The following is a 27,514-nucleotide window of genomic DNA, read 5'->3' on the forward strand; positions in this document are numbered from 1 at the left end:
GGCGGGCTGCACAGGCTCCCGGGAGGGGAGGTGTGGATAGTGACTTGTGCTTGCACACAGGCTTCTTGGTGGCGGCAGCAGCAGCCTTAGCGTTTCATGCCCGTCTCTGGGGTCCGCGCTGATAGCCGCGGCTCGCGCCCGTCTCTGGAGCTCGTTCAGGCAGCGCTCTGAATCCCCTCTCCTCACGCACCAGGAAACGAAGAGGCAAGAAAAAGTCTCTTGCCTATTCGGCAGCTCCAGACTTTTTCCCGGACTCCCTCCCGGCTAGCTGTGGTGCGCTAACCCCTTCAGGCTGTGTTCACGCCACCAACCCCAGTCCTCTCCCTGGGATCCGACCTCTGAAGCCCGAGCCTCAGCTCCCAGCCCCCGCCCGCCCCAGCGGGTGAGCAGACAAGCCTCTCAGGCTGGTGAGTGCTGGTCGGCACCGATCCTCTGTGTGGGAATCTCTCCGCTTTGCCCTCTGCACCCTTGTTGCTGCGCTCTCCTCCGTGGCTCCGAAGCTTCCCCCCTCCGCCACCCGCAGTCTCCTCCCGCAAAGGGGCTTCCTAGTGTGTGGAAACCTTTTCTCCTTCACAGCTCCCTCCCACTGGTGCAGGTCCCGTCCCTATTCTTTTGTCTCTGTTATTTCTTTTTTCTTTTGCCCTACCCAGGTACGTGGGGAGTTTCTTGCCTTTTGGGAGGTCTGACGTCTTCTGCCAGCGTTCAGTGGGTGTTCTATAGGAGCAGTTCCACGTGTAGATGTATTTCTGATGTATCTGTGGGGAGGAAGGTGATCTCCGCGTCTTACTCTTCCGCCGTCTTCTCCTCTCTTCTATTATATTTTTTAATTTTTGATTGAGACGCATCAAATATTTTGGAAAGTGTACACCTCTTAAGTGTAGAGCTCCATTTACTTTTACAAAGTGAACACAACCAAGTAACTACCACCAAGATCATAATTTAGAATATTTCCAGTACCCCAGAAACCACCTTTGTATCCCCCTGTTGTTATACTCCCAAAGCTGAACACTAATCTGTCACCAAAGATTGCTTATGCTTGTCTCTGAAATTTATAAAAATAACATCCTATACATTGTACTCTTTTGCGTCTGCCTTTTTTTGGTCAACATTATGTCTGTGAGAGTCATCCAAGTTAATGCATATTGCAGAGTTGGTCCTTTTGCATTGCTGTGACATTTCCATTGTGTGGATATGCCACACTTTATCCATTCTACTGTTGGCGGACATTTGAGTTGTTCCCTGTTCTTGGCTATTACGCATCATGCTGTGATCAGCATTCTTGTACATGTGTTTTGGTACTCATGTGAATATACTTCAGTTGGACATTTACCTGGGAGAAGTATTGCAGGGTCAAGTAAGACAGAAATATTGTGCTACTTATTTTAATAGAATTGGTTAAACAGGTAAAAAAGGGTTAAAAAGCCAAAAAAAAAAAAAAAAAAGACCGCTGTGATAACTAAGAGCAATAACTGCAGGAAGCAGCTCTTGTCTCTAGGGAAGGAGCCCCAGAAAGCTGAATCTCAGGCCAATGAGGAGAGTCCTGCTGGTGCTGGTTCCTCTAAAAGTGTGAAAATTATAGTTGCTCCATATCCTCATAAGCATTTGCTATTACTAGTTTTGCTTTGTTCTCTTGTTATCTTTTCTATGGTGTACAGCCATATCCCACTGTGGTTTTAACTTGTGAAGTTCTTATTCAAGCCTTTTGCTCATTTTTAATTAGGTTATTTGTATTTGTCTTATTTGTCTGCAAAAGTATCTTCTATTCTGAATGAGTGCTGTGTCGGATATATAGATAAATATTGCAAATATATTCCCTTAATGGGGCTCAGCTTTTCACTGTCTCAATTGTATCTTTTAATGAACAGAAGTCTTCATTTTTAAAAAAGAGTTCAATATATCATTCTTTTCCTTTATGGTGCTGCCTTTCACATCCCATTTAAGAAATTTTTTGCTTACTTAAAGGTCATGAAGATATTCTCTTATGGTATCTTCTAGAAACATTATTGTTTTACATTTCACATTTAGATCTACAGTCCATCTGGAAATGAATTTTCTGTATGTTATAAGGTAGGAAGTCATTTTTTTCTTTATGGATATCCAATGGATCCAGCTCTATCTGTTACAAAGCCATTCTTTTCCATTGTACTGCACTGACATCTTTGTCACAACCCCAGAAACTGGATACGTGTGATATCTTGCTTGACTTCGCATTCTGTATACCTTTTCTCTTTTTTTCTTGATCAGCCTTCTTAGGGATCAACTTTATTAATCTTTTCAAGGAACTAAATTTTGACCTTATTTTTTCATGGTATAATTATTTTCCTCTGTTTCATTGATTTCTGCTCCTATTATATTTCTTTCCTCCTATTTTTTGTGGGCTTACATTGGCCTTTTCTAGCTTTTAGAGATAGATGCTTAGGTCATCAATTTCTAGCCCCCCCCCCTTTTTTCTAACATAGGCACTTGAGGCTATAATTTTTCTCTAAGCACTGCTTTAGCCACATCCCATAATTTTTTAAATGCTATAATTCAATTGTTATTCAGATTTCCTTTGTGTCTTCTTATTTCCTTTGTGATGTTTCTCTTAGAAATTATGCAATATACTTCCAAATCCATGAGTCAAGTATTTGGAGAATTTTCTCCATATCTTCTGTTACTGATTTCTAATTTAATTTCACTGTAGTAAGAAAACTATTTATGTTGTCTATATGGTTTTGATAATTTGAGATTTGTTGAAACTTCCCAGTGGCTCAGAATATGGTCAATTTTTATAAATGTTGAATGGACACTTGAAATGAATATGTAGTATGCAGTTGTTGGTACAGCATTTGATGTACATCAACTAGGTGAAGTTTGTTAATCACGAGGGTCAAATATTCTACATTCTTACTGATTTTTCCTCAACTTATTCTATCATTTAGTAACAGGTTTCTTAAATTCTCTAATCATTATTGTGAATTTGTCACTGTGGATTTCTTTAGTTCTTTTAGTTTTGATTTTATATGTGTTTAGGCTATGTAATTAGGCATGTACAAGTTTAGAATTGCTATTTATTCCTGTTAAATTGTCCTTTTATCACTATAAATCTAACATATTATTCTCTCTTCTTTATTCTTTTTTCCCCTACTCTTTCTTGTCTTTTTTTTTTTTTTTGGATTAGTTTTTTGTGATCCCAGTCCTTTGACCTTATAGCACTACTTTTACCATATTTTGGATAGTAATAAGATTGTAATACTTAAATTCCATCTGACCTCCTGACCTTTTGTGATCATATTGTCATGCATTTTTGTTCTACAAATAGTATTACCTTAGAGGGCGTTATTGTTGTTGTATTAAGCAACCAAAATTAGATTTATTCATTTTTAACACTTTCTGGTGCTCTTTATTCCTTCTTGCATAACTATGCATTCATCTGAAAAACTTTCCTTTTGTTGAGAGTGTTGCCTTGTATTGCTCTTAGCATTAATCTGCTAGCAATGTATTCACTCGGTTTTTGTCTGTCTAGATATAGCTTTATTTTACCTTATAAATATCCATATTTTCACTGGATATAGAATTCTAAGTTTTTTCAGAATTTTAAAGATGTCATTCCATTGTCTTCTGGTTCCATTATTTTCTCCTGAAAAGTTGGCTATCAAATCTTATTGTTACTCCTTTGTAGGTAATATGTCCTTTCCACCTCCACCACCCACCCTCTGACTGTTTTAAAGATTTTTCTTTTTCTCTTTGAATATTCAACTATATTTGCATGAGTACCTAGTCATGGTTTTCATTGTATTTATCTTGCTTAGGGTTTGTAGACATTCCTAAATCTCTGGCTTGATGCCTTTCATCGATTTTGAAATTTTTCAAGCAGTATCTCTTCAAATATTGATTCTGCCTAATTTCCTCTCTCTGAAACTTCAATTACATGCTTGTTAGAACTTTTCACCATACCCCATAATGTCTCTCATACTCTACTGTGTGTTTTTTTTTTTTTTAATTCTTTATTTTTTTAAAAAAATTATTTATTTTTGGCTGTGTTGGGTCTTTGTTTCTGTGTGAGGGCTTTCTCCAGTTGCGGCAAGCAGGGGCCACTCTTCATCGTGGTGCACGGGCCTCTCACTGTTGCGGCCTTTCTTGTTGTGGAGCACAGGCTCCAGACGCGCAGGCTCAGTAGTTGTGGCTCACGGGCCTAGTTGCTCCACGGCATGTGGGATCTTCCCAGACCAGGGCTCGAACCTGTGTCCCCTGCATTGGCAGGCAGATTCTCAACAACTGCGCCACCAGGGAAGCCCCCTCTACTGTGTTTTTTATTCTTTATTTTTTCCTTTAAGATCTTCAGTCTGGTTATTTTCTACTGACCTAAGCTCCATCTTATTAATCCTCTCTTTAGTTGTCTTTAATCTTCTATTATATTCATCTATTGAATCTTGCAGTTATTTAATTTTCAGTTCTAGAATTTCCATTTGATTCTTATTTTAATTCCAATTTTATGGTGAAATTCAGCATCTTCTATTTTCCTGAACATATTAGTCATAATTATTCTACAGCTTGTGTCTGACAATTCTAAAATCTGGATAACCTGTGGATCAGTTTATGCTGTCTGTTTTACTGGATTTTAGTCATTTCATTTGATCCTGTTTCCCACCCTGCCTAGTAATTTTGGATTGGATGCTGGACATTATATATTGTAAAAAAAAAAAAAAAAAAAAAAAAAAAGAATAGAAACCTCAATTAAATAGAGCTGGGACACTAGAATGCGGAGCTCTGACACCCTGTGACAATTGCAGAACCCAAGAGAAAGAAGAGACTCCTTTTATTTCCTGGCAACAACTCAGCTAATGAAAAGCCATGAACTCTGTGTTTACTATAGGCCTCCCATTTTTCTTTTCCCCTCTATAAAAGAGATTTCCTTCCTTTGTCATATGGGGACTTGCAGATGGCTCATCATGGTTGTAGACCCTGAATTTCACTTATCTGCTGATCCTGAATAACTCCCCCCCCCATTTTTTTTTTCTGGAGAAATAACTATTTATTTTTTTTAGGTAAAAAATATGAAAAATTGTAAACTCTGTAGACTACTTTATTGTCTTTCAGCAAAGATTTACTTTTATTTGTTAGATATAGAATACTGGCAGATCATCTTGATCTACTCAGGAATAGAAATTCTTTGAGAATATATGATCTTAACTGAAAGTCAGCTGCATTTACCAGGACCACTCTTCCTTTGAAAGCTTACTTTTTGTCTTCCTAGCACCATGATGCTGTCAAAATCTGTGCTTAGTTTCTTAGCTTGTTTGAGGCTAATTTTTTGCTTCTCAACCTCTTGCTCTTTATATGTACAGCTCAAGCATAATAATTTAACTCAAGAGGAAGCTGTGTGCAGAATATTGGGCTCACTTCTTTCTGATTCCCTTTTCTAGGATTGTAGACCCTCAAGTTCTGATTGCTTTTGTAGCCCCAACTCAGGTATCTCCCAACTCAGTAAGGCTACTTTAAGCTCCAGAACATTACTTTTGTTTGGCTTCTATGTAAAACCATAAATGCCCCAAAGGGAAAATCTGGCAGTAAATATGGGGCTCACCTCAAAAGCCTCCTCTTCTCTCCAAATATTGGCTCAGTTCTGTCTGCCTTTGTTGCTCTCACATGCCTACAAAAATTTTGGGGGGTTATTTATCCAACTTTTATAGTTATTCTTAACAGAAGGATTGGTCTAATACAAGCTAATCTTTCACAGCCTGAAGCAGAAGTCTATCTCATCTAATTTTTATACTATCTTTATGAATTAAATACATAGAATGTTGTTATGTGCATAAGCTTTGGGATTAGACTTTAGAATTTAAATCCTAGCTGACCCTGACCAAAATGTGAGAACTTAGACAAATTTTAACCTCTCTGACCCTCTACTTCCTCCCATTTTAATAAATATCTGGGAAATGAAGTTGCAGAAACTTCATTTTCAACTAAAATCAGATAATCGGACTTTTATTTAAACTATTTCAGTGCATAATATGAGGAAAACTTCCAAATCCATTATATGAAGCTGGTATAATTTAAATTCCTAAAACTGAGAAAAAGGACACCTAAAAATTATAGACCAATCTCATTTATGAATATTAATGCAAAAATGTATTTAAAATCATAGCAAATAGAATCCAGCAGCATATTTTTAAAAAGGCATCATGATTAACAAAAGCTATTCCAGAAATACAGGGATAATTGAATGCTATGAAATCTACTAGATAAGCCATCAAGTTAATAGAGCTGAGGAGAAAAACATCATAGGATCACCTCCATAAATGCAGAAAAAGTATTTGATAAAATTCAACACACATTTATTTTATTTTCATTCAACAAATATGTATTGAGCATCTGCCCTATTTAAATAACACTGAGGATGCAAGCGTGAAAAAGATACTGGCACCATCCCAGCTCACATTCCAGCAGAAGGAAACAGACAATAAACAAACAAGTCAGAGGACAAGCTAGAACATACATTTATTTTAAAAACTCTATAAAATATGCATAGATTTCACTAGTATAATAAACATCCTTTGGGCCAAGAGCCAGCATTTTACTTAATTTGGAAACACTACAGGTTTTCTTCTTAAAATCAGAAGACTAGGTTACCCACTATGTTTACAACACTTAACATTAGGTGGAGGAATTAGCTAAAAGAATAAGACTAGACCAAGGGACCTTCAAAATGACAGAGGAGTAAGACGTGGAGATCACCTTCCTTCCCACACTAACCTCAGAAATACATCTACATGTGGAACAATTCCTACAGAACACCTACTGAACGCTGGCAGAGGACCTCAGACTTCCCAAAAGGCAAGAAACTCCCCATGTACCTGGGTAGGGCAAAAGAGAAAAGGAAAAACAGAGACAAAAGAATAGGGACAGGACCTGCACCTCTGGGAGAGAGCTGTGAAGGAGGCAAAGTTTCCACACACTAGGAAGCCCCTTCACTGGCGGGGGGAAGCTTCGGAGCCACGGAGGAGAGCGCAGCAACAGGGGTGCAGAGGGCAAAGCGGAGAGATTCCCGCACAGAGGATCAGTGCCGACCAGCACTCACCAGCCTGAGAGGCTTGTCTGCTCACCCGCCGGGGTGGGTGGGAGCTGGGAGCTGAGGCTCGGGCTTCGGAGGTCAGATCCCAGGGAGAGGACTGAGGTTGGCTGCGTGAACACAGCCTGAAGGGGGCTAGTGTGCCACAGCTAGCCAGGAGAGAGTCTGGAAAAAATTCTGGAACTGCCTAAGAGGCAAGGGACCATTGTTTTGGGGTGTGCAAGGAGAGGGGATTCAGAGCACTGCCTAAATGAGCTCCGGAGATGGGTGCAAGCTGCGGCTATCAGCGCCGACACCAAAGATGGGCATGAAATGCTAAGACTGCTTCTGTAGCCACCAAGAAACCTGTGTGCAAGCGCAGGTCACTACCCACCCCTCCCCTCCTGGGAGCCTGTGCAGCCCATCATTGCCAGGGTCCCGTGATCCAGGGACAACTTCCCCGGGAGAACACATGGCGCACCTGAGGCTGTTGCAATGTCACACTGGCCTCTGCTGCCACAGGCTCACCCCTCATTCCATACCCCTCCCTCCCCTGGCCTGAGTGAGCCAGAGCTCCCTAATCAGCTGTTACTTTAACCCTGTCCTATCTGGGCCGGGAACAGATGCCCTCAGGCGACCTACACACAGAGACAGGGCCAAATCCAAAGCTGAACGCCAGGAGCTGTGTGAACAAAGAAGAGAAAGGTAAATCTCTCCCAGCAGCCTCAGGAGCAGAGGATTAAATCTCTACAATCACCTTGATTTACCCTGCATCTGTGGAATACCTGAATAGACAACGAATCATCCCAAAATTGAAGCAGTGGACTTTGGGAACAACTGTAGACTTGGGGTTCACTTTCTGCACCTAATTTGTTTCTGGTTTTATGTTTATTTCAGTTTAGTATTTAGAGCTTATTATCATTGGTAGATTTATTTATTGATTTGGTTGCTCTCTTCCTTTCTTTAAAAAAAATATGTTTTCCTTTTTCTCTTTTTGTGACTGTGTATGTGTATGCTTCTTTCTGTGATTTTGTCTGTATCGCTTTGCTTTTACCATTTGTCCTAGCATTCTGTCTGTCTGTTTTTTTTTTCTTTGTATACTTTTTAGTGCTTGTTATCATTGGTGGATTTGGTTTTTGGTTTGGTTGTTCTCTTCTTTCTTTCTTTTTTTATTACTTTTTTATTTTTTAATTTTAAATAATATTTTTATTATTTGTTTTGATAACTTTTTAATTTAATTTAATTTTTTTGTTCTTTCTTTCCTTTCTTTCTCTCTTTTCGTCTGAGCTGAGTGGCTGACAGGGTCTTGGTTCTCCAGCCAGGTGTGAGGTCTGAGCCTCTGAGGTGGGAGAGCCAAGTTCAGGACATTGGTCCACCAGAGACTGCCCTACATAATATCAAATGGCAAAAGCTCTCATAGAGATCTCCATCTCAACGCTAACACCCAGCTCCACTCAACAACCAGCAAGCTACAGTGCTGGACACCCTGTGCCAAACAACTAGCAAGACAGGAACACAACCCCACCCATTAGCAGAGAGGTGGCCTAAAATCAGGGTAAGTTCACAAACACCCCAAAACGCACCACCAGATGTGGTCCTGCCCACCAGAAAGACAAGATCCAGCCCCAACCACCAGAACACAGGCACCAGTCCCCTCCACCAGCAAGCCTACACAACCCACTGAACCTTACCCACTGGGGGCAGACACCAAAAACAACAGGAACTATGAACCTTCACCCTGTGAAAAGGAGACCCCAAACACAGTAAGTTAAGCAAAATGAGAAGAGAGAGAAACACACAGCAGATGAAGGAGCAAGGTAAAAACCCACCAGACCAAACAAATGAAGAGGAAATAGGCAGCCTACCTGAAAAAGAATTCAGAGTAATGATAGTAAAGATGATCTTGGAAATAGAATGGAGAAAATACAAGAAACATTTAAAAAGGACCTAGAAGAACTAAAGAGCAAACAAACAGTGATGAACAACACAATAAATGAAATGACAAATTCTCTAGAAGGGATCAATAGCAGAATAACTGAGGCAGAAGAACAGATAAGTGACCTGGAAGATAAAATAGTGGAAATAACTACTGCAGAGCAGAATAAAGAAAAAAGAATGAAAAGAATTGAGGACAGTCTCAGAGACCTCTGGGACAACATTAAATGCACCAACATTCGAATTATAGGGGTCCCAGAAGAAGAAGAGAAAAAGAAAAGGACTGAGATAATATTTGAAGAGATTATAGTTGAAAACTTCCCTAATATGGGAAAGGAAATAGTTAATCAAGTCCAGGAAGAACAGAGAGTCCCATACAGGATAAATCCAAGGAGAAATATGCCAAGACACATACTAATCAAACTATCAAAAATTAAATACAAAGAAAAATATTAAGGCAGCAAGGGAAAAGCAATAAATAACATACAAGGGAATCCCCATAAGGTTAACAGCTGATCTTTCAGCAGAAACTCTGCAAGCCAGAGGGGAGCGGCAGGACATCTTAAAGTGATGAAAGGGAAAAACCTAAAACCAAGATTACTCTACCAGGCAAGGATCTCATTCAGACTCAGTGGAGAAAGTAAAACCTATACACACAGCAAAAGCTAAGAGAATTCAACAACATGAAACCAGCTTTACAACAAATGCTAAAGGAACTTTTCTAGACAGGAAAGACAAGAGAAGGAGAAGACCTACAATAACACAGCCAAAACAATTAAGAAAATGGTAATAGGAACATACATATCGATAACTACCTTAAACGTAAATGGATTAAATGCTCCCACCAAAAGACACAGACTGGCTGAATGGATACAAAAACAAGACCCGTGAATATGCTGTCTACAAGAGACCCACTTCAGACCTAGGGACACATACAGATTGAAAGTGAGGGGATGGAAAAAGATATTCCATGCAGATGGAAATCAAAAGAAAGCTGGTGTAGCAATTCTCATATTATACAAAATAGACTTTAAAATAAAGACTATAACAAGAGACAAAGAAGGACACTACATAATGATCAAGGGATCAATCCAAGAAGATATAACAATTGTAAATATTTATGCACCCAACATAGGAGCACCTCAATGCATAGGCAAATGCTCACAACAATAAAAGGGGAAACCGACAGTAACACAGTAATAGTAGGGGAATTTAACACCCCACTTTCACCGCACAGATCATCCAAAATGAAAATAAATAAGGAAATACAAGCTTTAAATGATATATTAAACAAGATGTACTTAATTGATATTTATAGGACATTCCATCCAAAAACAACAGAATACACTTTCTTCTCAAGTGCTGATGAAACATTCTCCAGGATAGATCATATCTTGGGTCACAAATCAAACCTTGGTAAATTTAAGAAAAGTGAAATCGTATCAAGTATCTTTTCCGACAGCAACGCTATGGGACCAGATATCAGTTACTGGAAAAAATCTGTAAAAAATACAAACATATGGAGTCTAAACAATACACTACTAAATAAACAAGAGATCACTGAAGAAATCAAACAGGAAATCAAAAAATACCTAGAAACAAATGACAATGAAAACATGACGACCCAAAACCTATGGGATGCAGTAAAAACAGTTCCAAGAGGGAAGTTTATAGCAATACAATCCTACCTCAAGAAACAAGAAACATCTCAAATAAACAACCTAACGTTAAACCTAAAGCAATTAGAGAAAGAAGAACAATAAAACCCCAAAGTTAGCAGAAGGGAAGAAATAAAGATCAGGTCAGAAATAAATGAAAAAGAAATGAAGGCAACAGTAGTGAAGATCAATAAAACTAAAAGCTGCTTCTTTGAGAAGATAAAATTGTTAAACCATTAGCCACACTCATCAAGAAAAAAAAGGAGAAGACTCAAATCAATAAAATTAGAAATGAAAAAGGAGAAGTAACAACTAACACTACAGAAATACAAAGGATCATGAGAGATTACTACAAGCAACTTTATACCAATAAAATGGACAACCTGGAAGAAATGGACAAATTCTTAGAAAAGCACAACCTTCCAGGACTGAATCAGGAAGAAATAGAAAATGCAAACAGACCAATCACAAGCACTGAAATTGAGACTGTGATTAAAAATCTTCCAACAAACAAAAGCCCAGGACCAGATGGCTTCACAGGCGAATTCTATCAAACATTTAGAGAAGAGCTAACACCTATCCTTCTCAAACTCTTCCGAAATATAGCAGAGGGAGGAACACTCCCAAACTCATTCTACGAGGGCACCATCACCCTGATACCAAAACTAGACAAAGATGTCACAAAGAAAGAAAACTACAGGCCAATATCACTGATGAACATAGATGCAAAAATCCTCAACAAAATACTAGCTAACAGAATCCAACAGCACAGTAAAAGGCTCATACACCATGATCAAGTGGGGTTTATCCCAGGAGTGCAAAGATTCTTCAATATACTCAAATCAATCAACGTGATACACCATATTAACAAATTGAAGGAGAAAAACCATATAATCATCTCAATAGATGCAGAAAAAGCTTTCAACAGAATTCGACACCCATTTAGGATAAAAAGCCTCCAGAAAGTAGGTGTAGAGGGAACTTACCTCAACATAATAAAGGCCATATATGACAAACCCACAGCCAACATCGTTCTCAATGGTGAAAAATTGAAACTATTTCCTCTAAGATCAGGGACAAGACAAGGTTATCCACTCTCACCACTATTATTCAACATAGTTTTGGAAGTTTTAGCCACAGCAATCAGAGAAGAAAAAGAAATAAAAGGAATCCAAATCAGAAAAGAAGAAGTAAAGCTGTCACTGTTTGCAGATGACATGATACTATACATAGAGAATCCTAAAGATGCTACCAGAAAAGTATAAGAGCGAACCAATGAATCTGGTAAAGTAGCAGGTTACAAAATTAATGCACAGAAATCTCTTGTATTCCTATACACTAATGATGAAAAATCTGAAAGAGAAATTAAGGAAACACTCCCATTTACCATTGCAACAAAAAGAATAAAGTATCTAGGAATAAACCTACCTAAGGAGACAAAAGACCTGTATGCAGAAAACTATAAGATGCTGATAAAAGAAATTAAAGATGATTCAAAGAGATGGAGAGATATACCATGTTCTTGGGTTGGAAGAATCAACATTGTGAAAATGACTGTACTACCCAAAGCAATCTACAATTTCAGTGCAATCCCTATCAAACTACCAATGGCTTTTTTCACAGAACTAGAACAAATAATTTCACAATTTGTATGGAAACACAAAAGACCCCGAATAGCCAAAACAATCTTGAGAAAGAAAAACGGAGCTGGAGAAATCAGGCTCCCTGACTTCAGGCTATATTACAAAGCTACAGTAATCAAGACAGTATGGTACTGGCACAAAAACAGAAATATAGATCAATGGAACAGGATAGAAAGCCCAGAGATAAACCCACACACATATGGTCACCTTATTTTTGATAAAGAAGGCAAAAATATACAGGGGAGAAAAGACAGCCTCTTCAATAACTTGTGCTGGGAAAACTGGACAGCTACATGTAAAAGAATGAAATTAGGTCACTCCCTAACACCATACACAAAAATAAAGTCAAAATGGATTAAAGACCTGAATGTAAGGCCGGACGCTATAAAACTCTTAGAGGAAAACATAGGCAGAACACTCTGTGACCTAAATCACAGCAAGATCCTTTTTGACCCACCTCCTAGAGAAATGGAAATAAAAACAAAAATAAACAAATGGGACCTAATGAAACTTAAAAGCTTTTGCACATCAAAGGAAACTATAAACAAGTTGAAAAGACAACCCTCAGAATGGGAGAAAATATTTGCAAATGAAGCAACTGACAAAGGATTAATCTCCAAAATATACAAGCAGCTCATGCAGCTCAATATCAAAAAAACAAACAATCCAAAAACAGGCAGAAGACCTAAACAGACATTTCTCCAAAGAAGATATACAGATTGCCAACAAACACATGCAAGGATGCTCAACATCACTAATCATTAGAGAAATGCAAATCAAAACTACAATGAGCTATCACCTCACACCGGTCAGAATGGCCATCATCAAAAAATCTACAAACAATAAATGCTGGAGAGGGTGTGGAGAAAAGGGAACCTTCTTGCACTGTTGTTGGGAATGTAAATTGATACAGCCACTATGGAGAACAGTATGGAGGTTCCTTAAAAACTAAAAATACAACTACCATATGACCCATCAATCCCACTACTGGGCATATACCCTGAGAAAACCATAATTCAAAAAGAGTTATGTACCACAATGTTCATTACAGCAGTATTTACAGTAGCCAGGACATGGAAGCAACCTAAGTGTCCATCGACAGATGAATGGATAAAGAAGATGTAGCACATATATACAATGGAATATTACTCAGCCATAAAAAGAAACAAAATAGAGTTATTTGCAGTGAGGTGGATGCACCTAGAGACTGTCATACAGAGTGAAGTAAGTCAGAAAGAGAAAAACAAATACCGTATGCTAACACATATATATAGAAGCTATAAAAAAAGAAAATGGTTCTGAAGAACCTAGGGGCAGGACAGGAATAGACACAGACGTAGAGAATGAAGTTGAGGACACGGGGAGGGGGAAGGGTAAGCTGGGACGAAGTGAGAGAGTAGCATTGACATATATACACTTCCAAATGTAAAATCGATAGCTCGTGGGAAGCAGCTGCATAACACAGGGAGATCATCTCAGTGCTTTGTGACCACCTAGAGGCGTGGGATAGGGAGGGTGAGAGGGAGACGCAAGAGGGAGGGGATATGGGGATATATGTATACATATAGCTGATTCACTTTGTTATACAGTAGAAACTAACACACCATTGTAAAGCAATTATACTTCAATAAAGATGTTAAAAAAAAAAGAATAGACTAGAGAAAGCAACTGTAGACGTAGACCCTGGGAGGAAGAAAGAAAATCACTGCTATTTGCAGATTGTATAAATATATAAATGGAGAGCCCAAAAGAATCATTGGGAAACCTATTACAAACAATAAGAAATTTAGTAAAGTGGTTGGTTATATATACATAAGAATCAATTGCTATCACATATACACACAAGAACTAGTTATAAGATATAATGAAAGATAAATTCCGTTTATGATAACAAAATGTATGTAATAAATAAATTTTCAACATATATACAGGAAAATTATACTCTTGAAAGAGATAAAAATAGACTTGAACAAATTATTAAAAATACCATGTTAGATAAGGGGATACAACGTTATACAGATGTCACCTTACCCTAAGTTAATTTTTAAATTTTATGCAATTGCAATAAAATTTCCATAAAGTTTTTTTCTAGAGCTGTACCAGTCCCTATTCCACAAATACTAGTTATTTCCAAGGATGGAGGTGCTAGCCCCTAGAACAGAGAGCTGAGGAGCAGTGTGGAAGGAGCTGGGTTTACTTAGTGCATGATGTGCTTCATGGCTTTCGTATCTCTCATTACAGTTACTACTGTCCAAGCTCCCTCTTTTGAACCCTGAGCTGCTGAGGAACCAGCATGTTGGATGCTTGTTTGGTTAATTGTGCTGTGCTGATGTGCTGCTGCCCTATAACATGTATCTTCAATTGGTCTCCACTTGGGCTTTTGACTCATTACAGAGATGGCAGTCAGAAAGTGCAATTTGGGCAGGACAGTCTTTTCAGTGCCTCCTCAGTTTCCTTTCTAATATTGCCTCCCCTTCCTGGCTCCGTAAGAATGCTAGACAAGAATGTTAAGGTATGAAAGGCAATATCATTTGTTTAAAAAGTGATGGTGCTGAGTGGTCTTTTTGGTTGTGATTTTGAGTTGTCCCAAGTTCGGTGTTTGATCTTCTTTTCCTCAATTGCTAGAATGGATTTTCAGCTTATTCTCAAAATTAGGCTTTTTATCCTAAACTGGTCATTTATAATGGATTGTAGATACTTTTTATTAGTTATGAAACTGCAATATGTTTCAGCCTTTCCCCCCATTACTTCCCACTGGGTCTTTTACTGCTTCCTGACCATGCCCTGTACTTTTCTGCCACCCTGTCTTTTCTCAAGCCATTCTCTCTTCCTGGTGCACCCTCCTTCCCTTATTGCTGTCTGAAAGCCTTCCCATTCTTCAGTGCTATTTACAAAGTGCTTAAAAAAAAACAACAACACTTTTTCTTATATTTTCAGTTGAATGTGAATATATTGGTATTTATCAAGGCAAAATCACCCCTTTATTTCTCAGTAATTTGTGTTTGTTCTGTACCCTTCCATTCAACTGTGCATATCTTTAATGCAGGGACACTGTTTTACCTATGTAATTTCTGAAACACTTTGCTCATTGCTTTGCACAGTGCATGAAGATGAGATTGAATTTAGAAAAGCCAAGGGCTTAATTCAGTCCAGTGGCGTGGACTGGCTATCCAAATTGTCCATAATATCCCACCCTTTGGAAACTATTGATGAGCATAATCAATCACCAGATCATGCCAGTGACCTGCCCAGGAGCAATGGTAGTCTTCATCGTGGCACCACGAATCAGAACCTGCTGCTGCTCATATAATTCTGGCCCCTGTCTTCTTATGTTTTCCCCAGGCCCTACAAGCACCTGCAGTCTAGGTGGAGGGTGGGAATTCAACTTGGAACAAGGTCTTTCCTAACAATTGGTACCAGCCCAGTTTCCACATAAGGAAGACCATGAGAGTTGGCTCTGCTCATTAAAAACTGCATGATTAACAGTATTTTTTGCTTAAGCCAACAAAGCAACAAGTAGTTTACATTTACAGATGTGTGTATGTATGAGAGTTTAATAAACCCCACATTGCTGAATGTCTTGTTCTTATGACATTGTTCACCTTTCTGTGAATAAATGTCTAACAACAGGTGAGATATTTTCAAGTATCTCTACATATGAATTATTCTTCAAAAATACCAAGTCTTTCTTTTCTTGCAGGAATCCAGAAGCCTTGAAGTCACAAGAAGAGAAGGTAGGGAAGATGCATTCATGCTCATTTCATTCTCATTGTTGACATTTGGATGTAGTTTGTTGAAGTTAAGACGAACTTCAGCCTGTTCTTTGAAATTTCGTGTGGCCTTTTCTGGGTGCTGACTATTTGGCACTTGCCTCTAGGGACTGCAGGAACTAAAGTCCAGGTTTGCTTGTGAGAACTGTGTCTTCTACCTTCTAGTATCAGAGATGGGGTCTGGCGAACTGGCTTATTCATGATAATGTTTACAGTCTCTCCAGAGAGGCCTTATCTTCTGAGTGAAGTTTGAAGTAATAATTTAGTTCCACCCAGTGAAAACCACCTCAACAATAAAAAATGGTTTATGGTTTGAGGTATTTCAATATCTGAGAAAATGTGCCACTGTGAAAGATATTTCTTAGATTTTTACAACTTTAGTTAAGCTGAAATAGATATAAGCAATTAATTTCCCTTCCGAAAACAATGCAATGGTGTTTTATTTTCCCTGCCAGAGTTCCTCTAGCACATTCGTTTTCTGATCACTGTGGTAAATATATATATGGGTGGTAACTTCTGAAATCTTTTAGTGGAAATTGAAGTTTACTTGCTTTCAGTAATACCTAGTCTCTCATGAGAGGGTGTCTTTTGTATGATTTATGGAAATCACCACCAATCAGCCCTTTATTGCAGGGATGGGAGGATGAAGTCAGAAACCAAAGTGAATTCTTGGTCTAGAGTCTGGCCTTTGGCTTTAGCCCTAATCACGTCTCCTTCTCTGTGGTATTGTCTCCAAAAAGAGTGCCAATCTTTAAAAGTGAGCAAATACCATATTGACTTTCAAATCTAAAAACCTCCCCCGTGGTTTAGTTCTTATTTTATGCAGCACAGTGAAAGACACAGAATGGCCATGTTACCAGAGTGTGTTCCTAGACCTAAACTTTCCATACCATCTGTACAGATGGGTTAATAGAACTGGTTGTTTGCTGCTGTCCATGGTACTGGAATACTGGATACAAAGGATCTGGATTATCTAGCTATAGGATGACTTTTCTGGCTTTCATTCTCATTTGCCATCATCTCTGGTTTTGGACTCAGTGTCCTCTGAACTGCATCCATAGCGTAAACTGCATTGTTTGGATCTCAAAATCAAATGAAATTGGATGAAGGTGGGTGGGGCAGGGAAGGCATGTTTCTTATTCAAAGTTGTGTTCACAATGGGTGCAATGACATGTATACTGGAGAGAAATAGCCATTAGGAGAGAGGTTGGCATGAACTTTGGTTTAGAATACTATTCATTCACTACCCCTGAGTGTGACTGTTTAGAATTAATTTGCGTTATGGAATCACATATAAACTTAACTGTTTTGGAATATTACTGTCCTTGTGTTAGAAATGTCTTTAAATAGTAAGGCTAGGGTATGAGAGAACCACGTGTATTTTTGCTCAAAGGCATAAAAGGCCTTACTGTACCCGAGACTCCCAATTCCTAGAAGACTGAGTGTCTGAGGATGAGCAAAAGCATGGTCAGGCTGTGCTCTAATCATCCATAATCCCTTCTCTCGAGAAGCAGCATCTTTCACAGCTGGCTCACTGGGAGCATATGCCTTGGGTGTGTACTGGTAAATTTGTCTTGACATAACATAAACTTTTTTCTTCCTATTGTGAACTGATGTGTTTCTTGCTTGTTTCTGTCAAAGTTGAGTGTTTGAAAATTCCTGAAATAGCCCAGTGCCTTAATGTCAGTGCTTATAACCCAGCAGGAAGGAGGAAAGAGTGGGTTCCGAGTATTTTCAAGTCTGAGATTCACAGGCTTGGGTAGTAGGGTTGTTAATCTTTTTTTTTTTGTATAGATGACTTTTTTTATAAACAGTAAAATATATGTAATGTCTCAACTACAAGCCTTTCATGTTGAAAGGGTCTCTAACATGAGTTACTTTAATATTTTGAAACAAAAAATTTAAGAATGTCACAATGGAAACAATCCAACACTGACAAACTCTAGTGATCAAAGACATTCTCTTTTAGTTAATGTAAAACAATTCATAATTACAGAGAATGTTCTAGCTGTGGATATCATGAGACAAAGCCACCTTTCCAGACCAAAAGCAACTCAAGGCTAGGGATGAAATGGAGCTCTGATCCAAACCAGCCAAGTGGGTTCCTTTAAAACAGTGGTCAGCTTGAGCAGTCCAAGGACAAAGGAAAGCAGAAAACATTTCCTTCTCTTTAAACCTGCCGTTCACACCACACGTACTGGCCACTCTCATTGCTTTGGTCCAGTGCGTGGAAGGCAGTTCAGTTCCAGTTCTGAGCCACCGTCTCCCCATGCAAAGCTGCCACGTGGATGATGCAGACTTAGTATTTTTCCTGAGAGCCACCTGCCAGGCATCTTCATGAGGTGACCACAACTGTATACTTTCAGACTGCTTCCTGACTAGGCTCCATCCAGTACAGACACTGACAGTGCCATTCCTCACGGGGCCAAATAGTTTTCCTTGGTCAACTCCTGAGTCCCCATGACAAGGCAAGAGGAACTCGAGAATCTTCGTTGCTGGACTTATAAGGGAGTGTGAGAGTAGGGTTATCAATCTTCTCCAGAACAGTGTATGGGTATAAAAATAGTAGAAGCACTGTGAATATTTCAATAAACTATTATTCCTACAAACACAAGTAAGACATTGTTGTCTAGCAACATACACTTATCTTGATCTGGCACTGAAAGAGGAGCAAATAATTAACACTCTGAATTTTTCTGCCCGGTTTACCAAGCCCGGGAGATTCTGGAAAGGTCTAGAGAGGTAACCTCTGGACCACAAAACCCAAGATGTTTTCCTTTTTTGTTGTTTGTTTTTTTGTTTGTTTTAATACTACATCTGACTCAAGATATCAGCTCCAACCAGAGTTCATTGCAACAAATGGATGACCAATTGCAACTTTACGCTATGTGACTTTTGCAAACTCTTGAATAAGTCTGTGGAGTGAGAAATGAGGGGGCTAATATTAGCAGTGGAAATGGAGTCTGGGCTAAGTCACAGTTGGGTTGGAGATCATTAGGGTGACATGAATGCACTGTGTGCCTCAGACCCACTCTCTGCTTTATTTCCCCCTGTGATCCTCCCATCCAGTGATGTCACAGTTCCCAGATTGTAGCCCAGCTTTCTTGCCTCTGGCCTTCACTGTTCCTGCAGCCTGCATGCTCTTTGTCCCTCATCTTTTGTGAAATTCCACCTCTCCCTCACCCCTTCCAACTCTCTTTCTGAAGAGTTTTGCTTACCCTACTTTACCTGAGAGTTAAGGGCTCCTATTAGGTCATTCATTTCCTGAGAGCTGAGACCCTCCCCTCATTCACTCCCAAAGTCCTCAAGGCCTTAGCCCAGGGCCTATAGTTGCTCAACAGTCATTTCTTGAATAAAGTGAAAATTTTAAAAATTGCTTTTTATATATACTTTTCACTCTGATTCTGTCCTTGTGCTAAGCAAGAGAGGCACTGAGTCATTTGGTCCTACAAAGGCACTTTTAGGGAGTGTTCTGTGGATATCTAGATATTACCAGCTGGTGCATTGATGAAAGTGCTCCATGTTCACATAAGCTTGGTACTATGGGTTGAATTGTGTCTTCCAAAAAGATATGTTGAAGTCCTAACCCAGAACATGTGAATGTGACCTTACCTGGAGATACGGTCTTGGCAGATATGTAATTAACTTAAGATGAGATCATACTGGAATAGGGTGGGCCCTAATCCAATGAGTGAGATCCTTTTGAGAAGAGAGAAATATGGACACAGGCACACAGGGAGAACAGTGTGCTTTGATGGAGGCACAGATTGGAGTGATGAGTCTGTAAGCCAAGGAACACCAAGGATTGCTGACAATCACCAGAAGCTAGGAAGAAGCGACAAAGAATCCTCCCCTAGAGCCTTCAGAGGGAGTGTGGCCATGTCAGCACCTTGATTTCTGACTTCCAGTCTCCAGAACTGGGAGAAAACAGATTTCTCTTGTTCGACTCAGGTTATGGAACTTTGTTAGAGCAGCCATAGGGAAATAATACACTTGGTAAATGCTGGACTCAATATTGAGCTAGTAGTTGTTATTTTTACTGCAGAACCTCTCAGGTCTTTAAGATGCTAAATAGGACTTTCAAAAGGAGGTGTAATATGCAGCATTTCCCAAACTTAGTTTCCCATGGCATCTTGATTTGTTGCTTTTAATCATCTCTGGGCTGACATTCCATGCAGTGCCCTTTGCAAGCCCTGCTCTAGAGAGTCCATGAAGAGGGATTGCTTCATCAGAGCCCAGGACATGCCCCAGCACCAGTGACTGTCTTCCAAGGGTGGTGCATGGAGAGAGTGGTGAGCTAGTTATAATGATAACTATGTCTCAGTTGTTCTGAAGTTTTCAGAGAGCTTTCATGTTCTTTACCTCCCTTAACTCTCAGTAACCCATGGTATGAGCAGAGCAGATAGCACCTTGCACGAGACTCCTTCCTTTCCATGCTAATTTTGGTAGGAACAAAGAGTCCTCTGGGTCAGCGTCCCTCTGGACCAATGTCCCTCTGATGCAGTGAACCTCTCTAATGGGCGGGATGGGGTGGCTTAAATGACTTGATCTCGCTTCATCATCCAAGGATTTCTAAACATACACGATCACTGCCAAGCCCAGAAAGCTGAGAGGGACTCTTGGAAGAAAACTTCCTAAGGGAGCTTTGTTTCCAATTTAGATTTGTGGTAAGGGCTCTCAGGAGATAGAGTATCAGAGGTTGTGGCAGGACAGCAACACTGGGAGGACGTCTCTTAGGAAGGGTACGTGCCTACCCCAGCTGGACCTACTTCCACCTTCAGGGCAGTCCTATGTTATCCTCCTGCCCTGGGACCCACCTGTGCCAGCTGCGTGGGGAAGGAAAGATGGCTGCTTCTTTATCTGCTTTCTAATGCAGGTGTTTTTACACCTCCCTCTAGACACCTACAATTTAATTTTAACTTTTTCTGAAGCTTCAGCAAAAGTTGCCAACCTCACCTCTCCAAGACACTCCCATGTCCACTCTGAGGGCTGATGCTGATTACGACTGCCAGAATTCATCTACTCAAACCGGTGCTTTTCTCTAGCTGATCCCATCACATTGAATTACAGCCATGAGAGAACACTCGAGTAAGCTGAGCAAGCACCTGGGATAATTCAGCCCTTGTCAGCCATCTCTTAGAGCATGGGGTGATCCGTAAGCTATTCCAGATGTCTGTGATTGTGCTGCGATTAGAGGCTGTGGGTTTTGGGGTGGGCACCAATGTCACGTTGCATTACCCACCCTCCCAACGATGGTTCACTCACACATTCCAGTCTAGACCAGCCTGGTGTGGCTTTCAGCAGGGCTGTGAGGGAAACCTGAGAGGAGGGATGCCGCTGTCTTCACGGAAAAAGAGAGGGGAGTGACAGTCACACAGGCAGGCTGGCTCTGGCTCCTTAGCAATGCAAATCTCCTACGTAAACATGACCTGCCAGTCCTGAATGTGTAACTAGAGCCTCACTTTGTGAAAACCCTTGGAATTATCCCCTTAATTGGCAGCTGCCTCTAATAGCCCCTTTATAGTTCTTTGCATCTGGGTGAACTTCAGCTATCAAGAATTGCATTCTGTTTACCATTAATTTTGATTTTGTTTAGCAGATGTTTTCTGGATCTCTCAGCTGCCTGCATAATCTATCTTGGTGTAATGTACAGTGGCTGACTGTCTTCGATGAAACAGATTAATAAACTCCTAGCTTCTTTTGAGATAACTTCTTGAATGGCTGCAGATGTAGGGAATTTAAAAGGGAGCCATCCAGATTGACAGTGCCTGGGATAGTGGGTCCTTTTCCAATCAAGACTGCCATCTGGGGAAAGAAATGGAGTTTCCTTCCCCATCCTACCCCCACTCTATACAGCGGAGCTTGTTGGTTCTCTCCTGCAGTCATTGGGCTCCAAAAAGGTGGAGTTGGCATCTGACTCCTTCAGTTTCTAGCCCCACAGCAGTGGACTCTTTCTGGATAGTGCTGCCACTCTTTAGCTGCTGCAAAACTGTATCGTACCTAGTTGCGCCAGGTTAAGTGGGGAGCGGATGACACAGCTGGCTGATGTGTTCTGGTTGCATACAACGTTTTGGTACCCAGTTTAGTCATGACCAGTTGGCAGACAGTAGAATCCCACCTCTCCAGTTACAGTGTGACTTTGGGGAAGTTACTCAGTCTTCTCTGAAAAAAATGAGGATAGTAATAGTATAGACCATTAGTCCCAACTCTGGGTTGTTGAAACCCAACTTGCACTGGCTAAAGCCTAAAAGGCTTGTGAAACTGCGGATTCTAAGGGAGGGTGGATCTGGCTTCAAGAACAGCTTACACAGGGGTTCTGACACCCCTTCTCCTTCCTCCTCTTGGTGTGTTGGTCTCTTCCACACAGCTTTGCAGGATGGCTCCTAGCAGCTGCAGCTCACAGGGTCCTGACCGCTCACCATCTCAGAAGGTGGAACTGCTTTCCTCCAGAGTGACAGGAGAAAAGTCTCAGTGAGGATTCTGATTTGCTGGCCTTGTATAATATCATGACTCGAGCCCTAAACCAATCACTGTGGCATGGAGGGACTGGAATACTGTGATTGGCCAGGCGAGATCACATATTCTCCCCTTGAAGTTTGCAGAGTCACCCTTACTCAAATGCCAGGGAGTGGATGCAGGTTTGGTCCACAGAGGAAGGATGCTGGGCAGCATGCAATTGATGCCCCTCACAGCCTCCTGGACATAATATGGGGAGGGATTTGGCATGGAGGGCCCTTGGCACAGTGTGGGCAGTGGCGTCAGTGCCCAGTGAGGTTGGTAGTCTTCATTATGGCTATTCTCATACTGTATCTTGTAGATTTGGCCTCGGACATGCAATGAGGAATGTCTCAGTCACCAAGCCCATTCCTCTGTCTCCAAGCAGACTTAAGGTGACTTTGCATATTGTAGCCTGTTGACTTTTCCTGAGAAGGATTTTCTGAAATTTAGCCATTCCCATCTGTCCCCTCTGTCAGAGTCTTTAACTTTCTGCTCAGATTCTCGTATTCTGCAATCAGAAGAACCAAACAGCTCTCTTCTTGATGCTGTCTTTAAGAACGTACGAATAAACACACATAAAATTTGTCTCCCCAGATTAAGGGTTTCCTGGGCACTGGGGTCAGAAACTGTCTTGAGCATCACAATTACTAGACCCTTAATATTTCCTTTCAATTACTTCATCATAATAAAGCTCAGGGAGTGCAGACAATGGCCTTCCCAAGGACCGAGCACAGCCTTAGCCAGAGGATTCTCGGGTTGTGAGTAACCCCCAGCTTCTGTTCCCCAAGCTTCCCGAAAACAATTCTATGTGCCTGGACCTGGAAAGACCAGCCGTGGACTAAGCCTGAGTGAGCCTGAGTTCTCTCTGCTGCCCCTTACATGTTCTCCCTTAATTAAAGGTCTTCCAGGCTGTTGGTGAGTGGCTTTTTCCTCCTATCACCTGGCTGATGTCATTTTCTCCAGTGATTTGGAAGAAGCAGGACCTTGCTGCATACACCTCAGGGAGTCCCTCGTGCTGCTGTTTGAATGTGTGTGATGCCTCACCTGGTGCCTCAGCGCCATGGCACACAGCACTGGTGGCTGTGGCCTGTGCTCCAATGGCAGCTGTCACGCTGCTGGGTAGGATGAGCCTTGGGAGAGCAAGGATCGAGGCTCTTCCTGCTGGGGTCTCCCACCCTGTGCACACAACGAGCACTGAAAAAGTGCTAGATCCTGGCACATCCTCGGGCTGACCCAGCTCTTTGTCACACCTCCACTTCTCATAGAGTAAAATCACAGGTATAGGTGCTGCCAAGTTGTTTGGCTGTGGACCCCACAGTTCCTGGGCACCCCTGTCCCATCTGCTGTGCTTACTTTTCCTACTACTGCTCTTGGAAGGGCTCCCTCTCCTTAATGACCATCATCAGGGAGCTTACTCTGCTCTTTCTGACAACTTGTGGGTCCCTCTGATAGAAAGTCCTTAAAAGGTGCTCATGCGAATCAGCTAAATCTCTGTGGTTATGAAGGGCCTCAGTAGGTCTGAGCGGGGTCGGGAAGCCCTGTACAGCGAGCTGTGTCAGCGAGGAGTCTCCCTGGGGTGGCATTGCAAAACGTGCGCATAGCTCCCTGTCTGGAATTGGTGGGGAAAGAGTCATGTTACCTAAGAAGTCATAACCCCTAAAAGATACGAACCACTGCAGATTCATAAGGACAGTACAGCAAGCCCTTCATAAGACAGCATCACTCTGAATCACACCAAGCTGGCCTGTCAAGGCCTGGAAAGTGACGTGCAGCACTCCTGCTGGACCCGCTGAGGTCCCATCCTGCCCAGGGGAGTCGCCTCTCTTCTCTGAGATCCCAGCAGTGAAGGCTGACGTTTGTCATCTTCGCGCCTTGCCTGGCCCCCAAGCCAGAAGGAGTTTCTCTGCTTTTCAGGAACCCTTGAAATGATCTGCTGCATATAAACACTGAGGTCCTTTTCAAACTTGTTAAGCCCTTTGCCCCAGCAATATTAATGTGCCATCAGCGAGCCTCTGGGGTTAATTATCTGTGACTTAAAAATCATTTGTTTCTGTCTCTTTTATGTTTTTGCTGCTCAGCAACCTTTCTTTCTTGGGAACGAGATACAGAATCCAACTGACCGTTATGATGTAATTCCTTTCTTGTCCTCAGAATTACTTCATCTGTTAAAAATTCTTTAAAAAAAAAAACAAAACCCACAAAACCCTCCCATCGCCTTACTTTCAGATTGTGTTGTCTCTTTACAACAAATCTTTGCTCTCTCAGCTTCAGCAGTCGCAGAGCCCACATGGGGAGTACTCTGCAAGGTGATGTGTCTCATCTGAAGGAGTGAGGCGTGCGGTGCTTTCTCTCCCGATCAGCCCCGCTCACTTCTGGGTGATCCCTGCTGCTGAGCCATTGGCCTGTTTCTCCCTGTGGCTGTGGTGAGGGCTTCACGGTGTGCCCTCTGGTGCACAAGCATGTGGTGGACAAGCCACGTGCCCCTGGAGGGCCCTTGCAGGTCAGGCAAGGAGGGCCGGAGACCCTGGGCATTACAGCCCACCCAGTGGTTCTCTGCACACTCAGTCTTTGGTTATGCTTTTTGGCTGGGGCTGTCATTGGGTTCCAAGAAAATGCTTCAGGGTCTGCATGTAGAAAACTTTTTTCAAAATGTTGAATTTTGCATGAGGTAAGATTAGCTTGCCTTATGCTCTCAGGAAGTCAGGAAACATGGGCCCCGGAAATGAGCAGGCACTGACTAGCCACTGGCTCTGTGGGATGTGGACCTGCACGCAGCCTCTGGGATGTGGGTGAAGTCAGCAGGGGGCGGTCTGGGCCGGAGTGTGAGTACCGTCGGTGTTGCTGGATGGTGCATGGCGCTAGTTCACCTGGGTACCTAGGCTGGTCGTTGCCCACCAACCCACTCTCTGGAGGCCTCTGCGGGGAGTTCTCAGGCCCTCAGTTGCCCCCTCACCCCTGCAGTGCTTTTAAAGCAATGTCCGGGAACGTATTTTGATCATGATTACTTCTAAAAGAGAAATCACTCTGGTGGAAAGGTAAATACCATTCTTAGGGTTTCGTGAAGGTTTCTTAGGTGCTAATGAAAGTTTCCTCAGGTGGATTGGAGTCTGCTGGGTGGGCGGTGATGACAAGGAGTGGTCCCTGCCTTTACAGAGCACTTGCATCCACTAATGTGTCAGCGGGGAGATGCGCGAGTGTCCTGTAGATAGAAAGGCACCTGGCTGCCCTGCATCATGGCTAGGCACCTTGCAGGGGGGCCGACCCCAAAGCGGGAGAGTATTTGCTCAGTGTAGACCGACACGGGGGCCTAGGGGAACAGCTCTCTGGATGGCCTGGTGGACGTGACTTCTCAGGCTCTTCTCTCCAAAGGATGGTTATTTATTTATTTGTTTGTTTGTCTGTTTATGCAGGCTGCACCGGGTCTTAGTTGCAGCATGTGGACTCTTAGTTGTGGCATGCATCTAGTTCTCCAACCAGGGATCGAACCCGGGCCCCCCGTATTGGGAGCGTGGAGTCTTACCCACTGGACCACCAGTGAAGTCCCCAAAGGACGGTTCTGTTGGCAGAGGGCCTCCTTTTGGGCACACTCAATTAGTGGGGGACATTTTTGTTGTTGGAAATAGCAAAACGCGGTCCAGCTAGCCCAAACAGAGGATCTTGTTGGCTTAGGTAACTGGACAGCTGGGCAGGGGATGGAGGCGTGAGGGATGCCGGCTTCAGGCAAACCTAACGTAGGGTACCAGGACCTGGTTTCACTCATATTCCCTCTCGCAGCTGATTCCCCCTCATGGGGAGTGCCAGCCGCCCCTCCTTCCACCTCCAAGTCCCGTGAAGAGGGAGAGCTTCTGGTCTGCTATTTCCCCCAAAAGTGCTAAAATCTACTCAGATTGGATGGGCTTGGGTCACATGCCCCCTCCTGAATCAGTGACAGGCCAGGGGGATGCCACATGCTGCTGGGTTTAGCAGAGTCACAAGCTGTACCCCTGAGAGTGAGAGGGAGGTAGATCCCCAGATGACAACTAGGGCTCCACCCAGGTAGGGAACACAACGCAGGAAGGTGCATATTATCAGTTACTTAATTATTTCACATCTGGTGTCTATCACATCCTCCACCCCTAAGGAGTGTTCAGTGCCTCAAAGGCAGGCGAAGATTCAGCAAGCATTTACCTAACGTTTCAGAGAAGGGCATCTCTTCCATCTTCCGAGAAGGAAACCGAGGCTAAGAGACAACATTGATGACCCAAGATCACAGGAGCTTATAACTTGGAACCCAGATCCCTGATGACAAATACAAGCACGTTTGGTTTTTTAAATCATGGCTGCCTCCAGGGACGGGATCTCCTGCTCCTTCAGCCTCTTCCCCTGTGATAGACACAGTGACCTGGTGAGGTGCAGCGAGCATCCCCTGGCCCGACTATGGGGGTGTTACTCTTTGTTTGGACCCCCAACACATTCTCCTTTCTTTAGCCCTTCAGCCGAAGGACATAAAGATCAAAAGCTAATGTGCAAATCCCCCCAGTCCCACCCCTTGGTGACTTCAGTACTCACCTTCATGAGGCTTCCAGAAGCTTTATTTTCCATTCTTCATAAGAGATCCCCCTTCTTTCTTGGAAAGGGGATGGCGGGGCCTCTCTGCACTGCTGCTTCCAAATGGGCATTATGTGGCAGGCAGGGGCACAGATGTGGTGGAGTGACCTGGGCCTTACAGAAAACCAGCGCTCTTGATCACGAGCCGCTTTTAAAGTAAGTGCTTTCTCGTTTGTCTGTACATTCATTTAGGAGTGAAGGCTTACTTCACTGCTTTAATATAAATTCCCTAGATTGGAAGGGTTCTTAATGGAAACAATTTTCACACTCAGTCTCTTATTTAATCCTCATAAACACCCTCTGACACAGACATTGCAATTTTGTTTTGTAAATAAAGAAAAACGGGGGACCCTTTGAACGCTATAGGAAATTGATAAAAGAATTAAAATGGGC

At 42.0% G+C, this 27,514-nt stretch overlaps 1 protein-coding gene and 1 long non-coding RNA gene across 8 annotated transcripts in view; one reads left to right on the top strand and one right to left on the bottom strand.

The window, feature by feature from the left end:
* LOC309657420 overlaps positions 1-27,514 on the bottom strand; it is a 1,054,509-nt gene that overhangs the window by 382,377 nt on the left and 644,618 nt on the right. The window lies entirely within an intron of this gene.
* Positions 1-27,514, top strand: part of FSTL4 (follistatin like 4) — a 734,694-nt gene that overhangs the window by 320,956 nt on the left and 386,224 nt on the right. For all 7 annotated transcript variants that reach the window (XM_082454719.1, XM_082454713.1, XM_082454715.1 and 4 more), the window contains one exon: positions 15,967-16,000. In XM_082454719.1, the coding sequence (XP_082310845.1) occupies positions 15,967-16,000 (34 nt within the window). The remainder of the gene's footprint in view (positions 1-15,966; positions 16,001-27,514) is intronic.

Source organism: Balaenoptera physalus (assembly GCF_965194825.1).
Source record: "Balaenoptera physalus genome assembly, chromosome: 3".
Classification (NCBI taxonomy): Eukaryota; Metazoa; Chordata; class Mammalia; order Artiodactyla; family Balaenopteridae; genus Balaenoptera; species Balaenoptera physalus.